Raw genomic sequence first — 14,107 nt, 5'->3', positions numbered from 1 at the left:
CTCTCCTCCTCCCAGCCCAGGGCCCCCTTCCTAGCTCCTGCCCCCCAGCCCGGGGCTCCACCCCAAGCCCTCCCCGCACCCTTGCCCAGCCAGTGCCGCGCACTCCGCCCTGGGCTGGGCGGGGCCTCTCGTGTCTCCTCCTCCTCCCGCCCGCGGTGTGGGGCGGGGCGGGGCGGCGCGGCGCGGCTCGGCCCCGCCCCTCCCCTCCCCTCCCGCGGCGGAGCGCCGGCTGGCTGAAGGCGGCCGGGGGGATGTGAGTAGCTGACGCGGTCCAGGCCGGCCCGGGCCTTGTTCGGCAGGCGGGGCCCGGGCCGGCCCCTCCCGGCGTGGCGCGGGCCTCGCACCCTGAGTCGGGGACAGCGGTTGTGGCGCCCCCACCGCGCTGCCGGGAGGGAGGGCGCAGGCCCGGGGCTGCCGTGCCCCAGGCCTGGCAGCCCGGCCGAGGCCCGCTGGGGGCTCCATCAGGGCCCCCCATGGTCGCGGTCTCCGCCCCGTAGGCAGGTGCGGTTGACTCAGAGCCGGTCTCTGGCCGGGCTGGCGGGCACCGGCCTGCATCGCCCCGGGGGGCGGAGCCTGGCGGGGACCGTCCTTGCAGGTGGCGGCAGCGGGATTTGAACCAGCACAGGAGACGCCGAGCGCCGGCTTCGTGCCGTAGGCCCCCACTCCCAACAACCCTCTTACCTGCCCCGCCCCAGGGAGACGCTCCCTTGCTGCTCCCCTCCCAGCTTCCTCTGCAGCCGCCTTTCACCCCTGGACCACTCCAGGCATCTTGTTTCTGCAGCACCCGTCGCTCCAGAGTCTCTCTCTTTCCCCTCCCAAGTCAGTTTCCTCCACTTGTCCAACATCAGCTTCTTTTCTCTGACCTGCTTCACGGTTTTGTACTATAGTCTCTAGCACAGCTCCTGGGGGAACAGCCTTTTTGTGTTGCTCTGCTTTCATCCATGGGCTATCTATTATTGCAGCTCATCTGACCATCCAGCTTTCCTCCCATCTCATAATCTCTTTTTCCCTTAGCTGTTATTCTTGGCATTATTTTAATAGATGTAGTCAACGTGAAATCTGCTCAGTTTTAAAAATGAGTTAAAAGTAGTTTCAGATACTACAGCTGCTCCTGAGGAGCTGTTCATAAATTATGTAATACATTTTTGGTGATTTTCAAGACCATTTATAATACTTCGTAACACTGTAAATAAACATGCAAACTTAAGGACCCACCCACTCCTAAAGCTTTAAGTAATTTATGGAGAACCCAAGAGTACTCTTACCAATTTTTGTGGTTTTACAGCAGGATGGACTGATTTCAATCACCATTTTTAATTATGATTTGAAATCAAGAAACAGGAAACTTTGATTTAAATAATTGATTTTAATTTGTTTTTCCATTTGTACTTCTCGTTTTCCTGAAGAAAGGTGGAATCTCATTGGTCAATAACCCTTAAAACAAGTTGATGTGCAGCTAAATATATCTTTTACACTAAATTTGGTGCTTCATTTTGCTAAGTAGGAGGATACACCATATCTATACACATTTATTTAAGCAATATATATAGCTTAACATATATTTATTCAGATTCTTAATTTTTACCTTTTTATTATGTTAGAAAATGACAAATGATGCATTTATTATTTACTAGATTAATTTGTTATTTGTGATTTGTGCCAACCTGCAATTGGATGGAAATTGGAATACAATTAAAAAAGCACAAAACCAGCATTTTAAAATTATTTTTATTAAGTAAACCAAACTGCCTTAAATGTTTTGGATACATAAGAAGAAAAAAAAAAAGTAAGTTAGCAAAATATGTTTTGCATTGAAAATAAATAATTTATTAATTACAGGTATTATCATAGTTAGTGAATTGAACTGATTGTTTCTGGTCACCGTGTCCTTCAAGACTTTAGAATGAGTAGATCTCATCCTCTCACAGCTTGTTTTTATTCATAGATTGGAAGAGGAAACAAGCTTTTGTTCTTTTTAAGCTCCCAATTGGTATTTTAACTCTGTATGAATTAATCTTTGAACTAAACTAGTTGAGTAAACTGAAAAGAAAAATATATTCTCTCTCCTACTGTCAAAAGCTGGTTGTAGTACTTCAACAAACTTTGGTTCCAGGTGCTTACCTTAGTGACTTTCACCAGTTCAGTGATTTGACTTTCTTTTAAATTTTGGCAGCAAATGTATTGTTTAATATTTTCTTTATTTAATGTACATGATTTTAATAGAATATAGTAAGTTTAGGCCTTAACATTAGTTTTCCATAATTTCAAATTTAATTTTAAATACTTTTCTTTTAAAAATAAACAGTTAATTTAAATAAAAAAATCCATTTTTAAAAAAATGATTTTTGATCCATCCTGAATTACAGCCATATTTTCTTGAGGTTTTTGTGTGTGTTTAATTTCTCTCCATTGTTATGTGAAAAATAACCCACACAGACAAAAGGGAGAACTGATTATAAAAAAGCGGTGTCCGATTCTGGAAAGAACCCTTTCCCCCAGTATTTTTCCTGTTATCTCCAGGAATTGTAGGTATTAATTTTAACTATAGTAGGTAAAATATTTGTAGACTGAGGTATGATTTAAAAAAATGTTCTTTTAATTCTGTACGAGGTATAGTTTGTATGAAAGACAATAGAACAATCACATGATTCTGTAGTCCTGACTCAGGAAGAATTTCTTACAATCTCTGTGGAAGTTTTGTGTGAATCAAGACTACAGTTTGGACCCTAAATTTCCAGTGTGTTTTGTACTTCCATAGAGTTTTAGGTTTGGTTGAGCATCTTTCCTTACTTATATGCCTAATGTGTAGGGACAGTACATTTTGATTTGTATTTAGAAACAAAACTTTGAAACTTGAGCCCAGTACATCAAAATAAACTTTAGATTATGTCACGTGAAAAATTGGACCTACGTTTTAAAATTTAAAATGGGTTAGTGTTTAATCAACTTGGAGAAGGGTGGAACAGGTAGAAATGGAACTCAGTTTTGCCAATAATTGAATTTAGTGCTGGAATGAGTTAATGTACATAATCATTTGCATCTTCTTTGTGTGTTTTGACATACTGCTTCAGTCAGGTGCTTGGACATGAGTAGGGCCCTACCAAATTCACAGTCCATTTTGGTCAATTCCATGGCCAGGGGGTTTTAAAATTAGTCAATATCACATTTTCAGATGTTTACATCTGAAATTTCACGGTGCTGTAATATGTGCGGGTCCTGACCCGAAAGGCAGTCAGGGTGGGAAGGTTGCAAGGCAGTTGTAGGAGGGTCATAGGATTGCCACCCTGACTTCTGCCATGCTGCTGGCAGGTCTGTTGCCTTCAGAGCTGGGCAGCCAGAGAGGGAAGCCTGCTGGCCAGGCACTCAGCTCTAAAGCCAGCGTCCTGGCCAGCAGCAATGCGGAAGTGAGGGTGGCAAAGTTTGGTGGGGTGGGTTACCATATGTTTGGTTTTTCCAGCAGTCTCCCATCCGAGTGGAGGAGATGACAGCTGGAGCCGCAGCCTCCCCCACTGCTCTTTCAGGCAGAAGCGGCTCCATCCCGCTCCCTGCCCGGCTGCCAGGGACAGCGGCCAAACATGCTGGAGGGGAGGCACAGGGAGAGAAGGACAGAGCCCCCTGTCCCTCCCTGCCCCCAGCAGGCCAATTTGAGGGGCAGTTGACACCCCCCATGCCCCTCTATGCATCGCCTCTGAGACAAGGTTTTGGAACTAATTAATACATTAAACAGTAATAAGTCACTAGGAGCAGATGGTATTCATCTGAGAGTTCTGAAGGAATTCAAATATGAAATTGCAGAACTATTAACTGTGGTATGTGACCTATCACTTAAATCAGCTTCAGTACCAGATGACTGGAGGATAGCTAAAGTGATGCCAATTTTTAATAAAGGCTCTGGAGGCGATCCTGGCAATTACAGGCCAGTAAGCCTAACGTCAGTACCAGGCAAATTGGTTGAAACTATAGTAGAGAACAGAATTATCAGACACATAGATGAACACAATTTGTTGGGGAAGAGTCAACACGGCTTTTGTAAAAGGTAATCATGGCACACCAATCTATTAGAATTCTTTGAGGGGTCAATAAACATGTAGACAAGGGTGATCCAATGGATATAATGTACTTGGACTTTCAGAAAGCCTTTGACAAGGTCTATCATGAAAGGCTCTTAAGCAGAGTTAAGGAGCCATGAGATAAGCGGAAGGTCCTTTCATGGATCAGTAACTGGTTAAAAGACAGGAAATAACAGGTAGGAATAAATGGTCAGTTTTTAGAATGGAGAGAGGTAAATAGTGGTGTCCTCCAGGGATCTGTACTGGGACCAGTGCGGTTCAACATATTCATAAATGATCTGGAAAAGGAGGGAAACAGTGAGGTGGCAAAGTCTGCAGATGCAAAATTACCCAAGAGAGTTAAGTCCAGAGCTGACTTCAGAGAGTTACACAGGGATCTCACAAAACTGGGTAACTGTGCAAGAAAATGGCAGGTGAAAGTCAGTGTTGATAAATACAAAGTAATACATATTGGAAAACATAATTCCGACTATACATACAGAATGATGCCGTCCAAATTAGCTATTAACACTCAGAAAAAGAATCTGTGAGTCACTGTGGATAGTTCTATGAAAACATCTGCTTAATGTGCTATGACAGAAAAAACTAATGGAATGTTAGGAACCATTGGGAAAGGGTTAGCTAATAAGACAGTAAATATCATAATGCTGCTATATAAGTTTATGGTATGCCCAAACCTTGAATACTGCATGCACTTCTGATCGCCCCATCTCAAAAAAAGATATACTAGAAAAGGAAAAAGGTATAGCGAAGGGTAACAAAAACAAGGGTATGGAACAGCTTTCATATGTGGAGAGATTAAAAAGACTGGGACTATTCATCTTATAAAAGAGGCAATGGGGGGATATGTTAGCCTATAAAATCATGAATGGGATGGAGAAAGTGAATAAGGAATTGTTGTTTACTCCTTCACATAACACAAGAACCAGGGGTCACCCAAAGAAATTAATAGGCAGCAGGTTTAAAACAAAAGGAAGTACTTCTTCACACAACGCAGTCAACCTGTGGAACTTGGCCAGTGATGAAGGCAAAAGCTATAACTGGATTCAAAAATGAATTAAATAAGTTCCTGGAGGATAGGTCCATCAATGACTATTAGCCAAGATGGCCATGGATGCGACCGCATGCTCTGGATGTCCCTATGTCTCTGACTGCCAGATGTTGGGACTGGATGATGGGATGGATCAGTTGATAATTGCCCTGTTCTGTTCATTCCCTTTAAAGCATCTGACATTGGCCACTGTTAGAATACAAGACACTGGACTAGATGGACCGTTGGTCTGACCCAGTGTGGCTATTCTTATATTCTCAACAAGCCAGACAATGGCCCCACTGCTTAACGTGAGGTGAGGTCATTAGATTTTCCTTTACCAATCGTTAGGAACAGTGATGGTTCTATTTTTTTTTCCCTTAAGGCCTCACAGAACTGAGCTGTATCATGAAGTCCCACCAACATGCTGGCCTATTGTATATTCTCCAGACTACAACATCACATTTATGGGATTGGAGAAGCTACATCCGTTTGATGCAGGGAAATGGGGGAAAGTAATCAATTTCTTGAAAGGTAACATAATGACAAGGTTACACTTATTATCCAACTTTTGTTTAAGTGGTGTTAAACTGACACTTGTGCAAAGAAAATGGAACAGAAGAAGTAATTGCATGCAGGCTCTGTACACATTAAATATAGTTATTGCTAATATGGACAATAGTTGATCTGCATTACTGTCTGTCATGCTTTTACTTTCTGGGCAAACCTAGCTTTTTTCTTTTTAAATGTATCACCTTTGTAATACTTTAATGTATGTGAAACCACAAGCTTAAATCTCAGCAAGTGTAACTTACCCTTAATGTTTCTTATGTAAATTGAGGTCCAAGCACTTTACACTGCTGAGGCTCTTGCAAGTGAGCATTTAAAAACTGAGATTCTATCTGCTCTGCTTGGACATTAAAGAAACTAGCAGCTTTCTTTAAAGCATGGGTTTACTCCACTGTCCTTGGCACTTTCTTCCCCACCAATATTTTGCAAAGAACTTTCCACCCCAGTTGTGGCTGCATTTCTGTGGTGCGGTGTGTGTGTAGAGTGAAACTCACATAATGGTTGTCAGTTTCACTCTGCCATTTGGTTTGAAAAACAGCAGGAAAAGTAACTAGTTGGTTAATTTCATTCTGACCCACTGCTTGGTAAAACTATGAGCAACAGCAAAAGTACAGGAGCTGCCTGTATAAAGACTCATGAAGGCAGCAATGCATTAGTAGGTTATTTTCAAATCGGAAAAGCTAGAAATATCTTTAATGGTTGCTTAGCATGCAAAATTCCAATCACTGCAGAAAGTTCCTTACTTTTCAATAACAGAGGATCAAGTGAATTTTTCAAACTGCCAAAGTACTTCACAAACTGTATATGGTAGAGAAGATCCCAAATGCATGCCCATAAAACATTTATAAAAACCATATAGCTATTCTGTTTGTGCTACATATTTTAAAGAGAAATTATCGTAAAATTGTTTGAGAATCTTAAACATGTTTGTCCTGTTGGACTCTAACAGGGGACTCTTGTGCTTGTGCTGATTCAGGTGTAGAAGGCAAATGCCCTATGTTTTTAGAGTACAAAGCATCCTGGTGGTACTCGGTAAATTATTTATCCTCAGAACAGGTGCAATACAGGATGAAAAAGTGCAAGTATACCAGATCTGTTCCATCCACATTTGTTAGAGTTCAATCCCAGTACCCATTTAATTTTTAGTCTCTCTGAGACTATCATAAAGAAGGCCAAATTAATGCCAGTTGACATACGTATTCTGAGAGACTCCCTTTTGACATATACTATCAAATACTTGTCAGACACAGATGACCCCATCCATGACAGACCACTTTAGCAACTGACTCTGTTCTGTTTTTCAAATCATAATGATGTAATGAACATTTTGACATTTAATGTACTTAGTGTTCATTGTGGTTACAAATTGGTTACTAAATGTTTTCTTTCAGTACTAAATTACAAGGTGATAAGATGGGGAACATAAATTAATAAAAGGTTGTCTTTATACAATGGAAGCAGATGCTGTTTTGCAGTTCCAGTTACTATTTATTTTAAAGCTAACCCTGAAACTAAAACTGCACGATGACTCCAATTCTACCGAAATGAATGAGAAAAATCCTTCTTATGCATTGTGATCCTTGTAAACATGTAAAATACATGACTTCCAAGGGGAAGCACTGAGTATGACTAACTGTAACTGGAGCATTTTGGTTGCTTCAATCTCTCTTTGGAATGCTATAGCAGAAGAGAGAACATTCCACCCTGACTCTTACCACTAAAAAGAGTTTTAATGACTGTCTTGCTACATTAAATTATATATGGTGTGAATCTGACTTACTCTTGAGATTGCTGATGGAACCTAATATATTACAAATTAAGTAGCAAATGACATTTCAGGAAGAAGGAGACTAGCTGTGGCTTGCATATATCCATCCCTTACTATCTCATAATATTGTTGTGATAATTAATGTTTGTAAAGTGCATTAAGATCATCTGATAGAGGCATAAAGATTAGTGTGCTGAGAGGCACTAATATTACTGTTTACACAGATGAAAAGTTCGGTGCAGAAATGCTGTTGGGAATTTCAAATATAAGAATTAAGGTCAGAGCCTGTAAAACCTCAACACCTTTTCACCCGAGGACTGAGCTTACTTGGCCAGGTCAAAAACACCTGTTAAACACACCATGCCCAAGCCAGTGGCCCATCCTGAGCCATGCCTATTCCATTGACATTGCCACATATTCACTCCTCCATCAATAAAGCAACTCTGTCTCTGCACATGAATTAAATTCTTCCCCTCAGGGGCGCGCACATGCATGCACATTAAATGCATTCTGATATTCACCCCAGTTAATGAATTCTGGGATCTTTCCCAGTTCCCCTCTTCAATCAATGAATCCTGACTTCCATCCCCTCCGTCCACCAATGAATGAACACTCGGTCCTTCTACCTTTGTTGGGCTCCTCTGAGGTGGCTGCCCTTCTGGACACGCTGGTGTTTCTTCCAACTGCTCTTCCCCATGTGGACACCTCTGCTGTTCACTTTCCAGTTCCTCAAGGAAAAACTGATGGCCCCAGACACTTTGCTCCCCTCTCCCATTTCGTAGAAGAGAAGAGGCACTCTGTTCTCTGCATCCCCTGACTGGAAAACTACTAGAGGCATTTTGGCTACTCTATTCTTATACTTCTCCCTTCTTCAGGAAAGAAGTTGTTGCCTCCTTGGCCCTGCTCATCTAGGAAAAATTTCTACATGAGCTGGGTGAATGGGCAAGGTGGGTTTTTCAAGCCTTGGTCAGTAGGAACACAAAAGTTCTACCAGTACAGACTTGTTTGTTTTATATCATGCCAGTGGAAACAAAATCAGTCAGATTGTAGTCTTTCTGCAGCTGCATTAAGAAGGCTTTTCACAAAGTGTAGTTGCTCAGCAGACATACTCTAGTACTATATAATATAAACAATTATAGAGACAAGGTGGGTGAGGTGATATCTTTTATTGGACCAACTTTTGTTGGTGAGAGAGACAAGCTTTCGAGCTTACGCAGAGTTCTTCTTCAGGTCTGGGAAGTAAGCTCGAAGGCTTGTCTCTCTCACCAACAAAAGTTGGTCCAATAAAAGATATTACCTCCCCCACCATGTTTCTCTAATATCCTGGGACCAACATGGCTACAGCAACACTGCATAAACAATTATGTGATGATCACTGGTGTTATACTTCTAACAGTTGATCACCATAGATAAAGTATGCATAACTGTTTTCCACCATATGCGTTGCTTAGCCATCCCTGATGCACTGAAATGAAGTTTGGTATACCGTCCAGCAAATGTATCCACATATGTTCCTGCTTGCGTTAAAAATATCTCATTCATATATAATATATATCCATGTACAGATATCTTGGGGTGATATTTAGGAAAGCAGTAGTTTGTACTGGTAAAACTTAATTTTATGTAAGCTACCTATAGGTCACCAAATATGGAGAGCAAGTAATTGCTTCCAGGCTTCTGCAAATTAAATATCAATAGGGGTTTGACAATGTTAAATGTACCAATTAAGCCTAAATGTTCACTTCTTATCAGAACTCCCTAAGTAATTCTTCTTCGAATTTTGGCATTTCCTGCTCTGATGATTCAGTGAATTAAATGTCAGTGCTTGACTGTGGAATTTGCAGTAAAATATATTAAAGAATCAAGGTGAATAATTGCTGATACTAGGACCAGAGTTTTCAAATTCTATACATGTTTAAACTATCAGTGCCCTTTGGATATTTATTTTGTTGTTTAGCCTCATCTGTCTTCTATTTTAAAACCTTCACTGCCTACCTTTCCTTTCCAGTTTAAACAAAGAAATTAGCACTTTGAAATTATAAAGTGGCCTATGAGCATTATTAAATTCTTATAATTATTTTAGTTTTGTCCATAAACAATTTTGTTATATTATTTATATGTGATTAATAACTTGTGTAGAGTGTGTGTTTGAAGCATTTACTAGCACTTTGAATTAAAAGTCCATGTAATGCAAAGTAGGAACTCCAACACCTACAAGCCAGATTCTAAAATTGTAGGGAAAAAAATTAGAAAGTTCAACAATGCTGAATAACAATTTTTCTTCCTCCTTTTTTTTCCTGCTGTTTCAGAAGAAAAACTAATTGCAGATGACTTGATTGTACAGGCACGAGAAGCTACTGAAGAAGACCTGTTGGTTGTCCACACAAGACGCTACCTGAATAAATTAAAGGTGCTGTACTTACTGGTTATCTTTGAAATAAACTTTTTGGAATTTATTTCAAGCAGTAGATGTCCTGCCACTGGCATAATGTTGCTTCCTTCTTCCTGGTCAGTGCCTGTCGTTAATGAACCAGCAAATTCCAGTTCAGCAGTTTACCCGGGCTATATTCTGGATTTGCCCTCTAACTTTTTAACTCTTTTTTCAGAGTTACTGTTTCAAAGTCAGACCTCTATTTGTCATAGCGCACAACATTTAAAAGTTCAGTGATAATTGTTGAAATTGGTATTGGAAGTCAAGTCTCTACATCAGCAGAGTTGACAAGCTGTCAGTAATCTTGAGATTATGTTGGATACAGACTAGGGTTGTGCCTATACCTTGAGGTGAAGGGCAACTGAGCAATGGTGTCACTAAGACTGCTATTAACTGTATCCTACAATATTTTACTTTCTTTCCTAGAAGTAAGTGACAGCATAAATGAGATCTAAACATAATCTAGATTAGAATATTTCTGTTCTATATTTGGGGAAAAAACTGATTATATGTATAGTCTCATCATATAGTGATAACACTCTTTCTATTCCACTTTTAACTCTGGAGGGTGCTAAACACAATCTATTAAAGCTAGAGATTTTTAAATCAACAGGTCCAGATAATTTGCATCCAAGAGTTTTAAAAGAGTTGGCATAGGAGCTCACTGAACCATTATTGTTGACCTTCAATAAGTCTTGGAGCAATGGGGACGTTTCAGAAGACTGGAAAAAAGCCTATTTTGTACCAGTTTTTAAAAAGGATAGTTATAGGCTTATCAACCTGACATCAATCCCTGTCTAAATAATGGAGCGGCTGTTACAGGACTTGATAATAAAGGATGAAAGGAGGACCACCATGATTAGTGCAAATCAATATTAATTAGATCCTGTCAAGCTAAATTGATGTTTTTTCTGATAAGATTACACATTTGGTTGATAAAGGTAATAGTGTTGATATAATATACTTAGACTTCTCTAAGGTGTTTGACTTTGGTACTGCACAACATTTTGATTGAAAATCTAGAACAATATAAAATTAACATGGCACACATTAAATGGATTAAAAACTGGCGAAGTCTCAAAGTATAATTGCAAACAGGGAATCATCATGAAGCAGCTCTGTTTCCACTGGGGTCCCACAGAGATTGCATTTTTTATCATTGACCTAAAAAAACCATAAAATTATCACTGATAAAGTTTGCAGATGATACAAAATATTAAGACATGACCAACCCACCCTGTCCTTAAACAAGTGCATTAGCTCTTTGGATTCAGCTCAAAATTGCCCTTGTTTTTTAACTGCCTAATACGGCACCCATTGAAGTCTGTGGCAAAGCTTCCATTGACAACAGTGGTGCAGGATCAAGCCCTAAAACTCTCCCTGGATTTGTCCTAGCTTTACCTTGTAGACAGTGTACATGTCTGCTTACCTCACTGTTCAGTGTGCGTGCTTAGCACCAGCCTGCTGTTTGTCCCATCCTATTGTGTTGCCACTGTTGGTACAAGATGTTTCTTATGCATAGCTCCTGGCATTTCGGACAGCTTTTCTTTGGCTCTGAACTTAGACTTTCCATTTATTTTTCAAAATCCACTTGAAAATGCCTTTTAAATCCCCTTATCCATCTGCTAGAATTTTTTGTTTTAACTTAGTAACTATATTTTCTCTGTAAAGCATTTTGGAATATACTTTTATGAAAGACAATGGACAAAACAGAGTTGTATTTTCAGTATATCAGAAAAATTCATAAGCCTAAAAGCAATTGGTAATCAGGCTACTACCAGCCGTATTATAGAATAATCTTGTGTAGAATGTAGACTACCCCTCAGCATGGTAAACAAATTTACCCTTGTCATGGAAAGTGTGGGAAGAGGATTAAAGGCTCTGGTGGAAGACTCAAAATATAGAAGGGAAGATGAGAGAGACTGTGGTGCTACATAGACTACAGGAGTTGGTTTTCCTTTACAGCCATGTCACCCTAAATTGTACAGAATCAAAAGCAATACTTTCATGTTAGGTTTTCCAGTCACTTAAACAAAGTGAGTTTTGCCCTTGTAGTTTGATAGCAGGAGTGAAGACTTTTGGTGGGCTGCTCTCAAAGGAGAGGGCTCAAATGTAGAATTTACCATGAATACTTCTATCACTTGGAATGGACTTAATGTAACTAGTTGGTTGTGTCTTATTCTCTTCTGCAATGTACTTAACATGTTGAAGTCATCCTACTAATTGTACTCATTTTTGTTTTTTCTTTTGCTCCAGGCAAAATGACTTTTTGGCAAATTTAAGTGAGCATAAGGAAATTAGTAACATTTGAAACACAATTAATTTCCTCCATAGCTCTAGGGTTCTAGTCTTTACAAGGGTAAATTCTATTTTATTTTAAAGTGCTATAGTAGTTAAATGTTGAATAGAGCATTAAAATAGAATATACTATACTAGATGTTCTTCTACAAATAATAATTGCTTAATGGGTTCAGGTTTTATGTAATTTTAGGAAGGCATTTGTTTAGGGATTTCTTTGTGCCAGTCTGTTGAAAAAAGGGGCTTCGTACTTCAAGACACGTATGTGGCACTGGAATACAAAAGAATAGAAAGACACAAGTGTGCTCAAGGGTGAGAGAGACCTTAATTACAATCTTGCTTGCCATCTGTATTTGAAGGCTTACAATGCCAGTTGATATCTCTACATATTAATACTGAATAGAGAATGTTCACTGACTATTCTAATTGTAAAAAGGTTATTTTTGTTGACATACCTTTCTTTGAAAATGTACTAGATCAGATGCTGTGGACAGAATGAGATAAATGAATACAGGTGACATAGAATGTGAATTTAGAAACTCTCCAACGGTATTTGTAAGTAGAAAATAATGATCTTATATGCTGTAATTCAGAAGGAGCTGCTCTGAGTTTGCCGTCGTTGCTTTTGGACAATAAAAGCAGGCTTGAAATCTAATTTTTTGAGCGCTGTGTTCATCTGCCTAGTGGCTCCCTTCCTCATGTGGTGTTGGTTGCTCATGTTGCTTCCTACTGATCTTTAAACCTCTTGACTCACCTGTTATGTCTCACTTGGGGCTTCATGCCTTATTGATTCTGTTCTTACCAGAGCTTCTCTCAATATTGAGCCTTGGTTCCATAGGACCACCCAGCATACATTTATTAAATAATTTTTTGAGGCAAGGAAGGAGGCACCACGTGCATAGCATGGTTCTAAGTGCCATAGAGGTGTTTCTAATATATATGCAGAGGACAGCTCTACAGTCATCGATCTCAGGGGACTTTGAGGTCTCAGTGGTCATAAGTAAGGATATGTTTAGTCACGGGTATTTTTAGTAAAAGTCAGGGACAGGTCACGGGCAGTAAACAAAAATTCACAGCCCATGACCTTGACCTGTCCATAACTTTTACTATATACCCCTAACTAAAACTTGGGCCGTGGTGTTGCAGGTCCTGGGGCGGGGTGTGGCCCAGGACTTTCAGCGGTGCTTGCGGGGAGGCAGGCAGTGGCGTATAGCCTGGGACCCGTGCTGGGGGCGGGAGGCGGGCAGCTACCCAGGACCCCCGCTGGTGCTGGGGGGTGGGAGGGTTGGCGGGGCTGGCAGGCTCCCTACCCAGCTCCGACAGGCATGTCCCAGCAGCTCCTCGGGGGAGGGGCGGCCAGGGGGACTCCACATACTGCTCACACCACAAACATCGGCTCCGCAGTTCCCATTGGCTGGGAACCACAGCCAATGTGTGTTGCAGGAGCGGCGCATGTGAGCGTGGGCAGCATGTGGAGCCCCCTGGCCCCTCTACCTTGGAGCTGCAGGTACATGCCAGTGGGAGCTGGGGAGCTCCCCACACCAGTAAGCGCTGCCCCGCACCCCAACTTCCTGCCCCAGCCCTGAGCCCCCTCCCACACACCCAAACTGTTGCTGCTGGCCACTGCAGAAGTCACAGAGATCACAGGAAGTCACAGAATTCGCGACTTCCATGACCTCTGTGACAGACATGCAGCCTTAGTCATAAGCTACAGATTCTCACCTTATACATGATTGACAATTGACCTCCTTACCTCTCTGGGATGGTGGCAGTCCAGGGAGAAATTGCAATTATGAATGGACTTCAAAACTGTAGTGATCAGCGTCACTCCTGTTTTGGGTCTGAAAACCTACTTGGGAGACTACACACTCAGAGTACTTTGTCTAGGAACCATAGCTACATATAAATGTTCTGGGAGACAGTGCAGTCCTAAATATACT

The 14,107-nt window shown here is 41.0% G+C and overlaps 1 protein-coding gene across 2 annotated transcripts in view; it reads left to right on the top strand.

Moving 5' to 3' along the window:
- Positions 1 to 201: 201 nt before the first annotated feature.
- The window catches only part of HDAC11 (histone deacetylase 11), a 65,783-nt gene continuing 51,877 nt past the window's right edge, over positions 202 to 14,107 (top strand). For both annotated transcript variants that reach the window (XM_074959821.1, XM_074959820.1), the window contains exons 1-3: positions 202 to 253; positions 5,486 to 5,634; positions 9,748 to 9,848. In XM_074959821.1, the coding sequence (XP_074815922.1) occupies positions 252 to 253; positions 5,486 to 5,634; positions 9,748 to 9,848 (252 nt within the window). In that variant the 5' untranslated portion in view covers positions 202 to 251. The remainder of the gene's footprint in view (positions 254 to 5,485; positions 5,635 to 9,747; positions 9,849 to 14,107) is intronic.

The sequence above is a fragment of the Natator depressus genome, chromosome 7, assembly GCF_965152275.1.
Source record: "Natator depressus isolate rNatDep1 chromosome 7, rNatDep2.hap1, whole genome shotgun sequence".
In the NCBI taxonomy this organism is placed as follows: domain Eukaryota; kingdom Metazoa; phylum Chordata; order Testudines; family Cheloniidae; genus Natator; species Natator depressus.
Note: the sequence above shows the minus strand (reverse complement) of the source record. Positions and strands in the feature narration are given on the sequence as shown.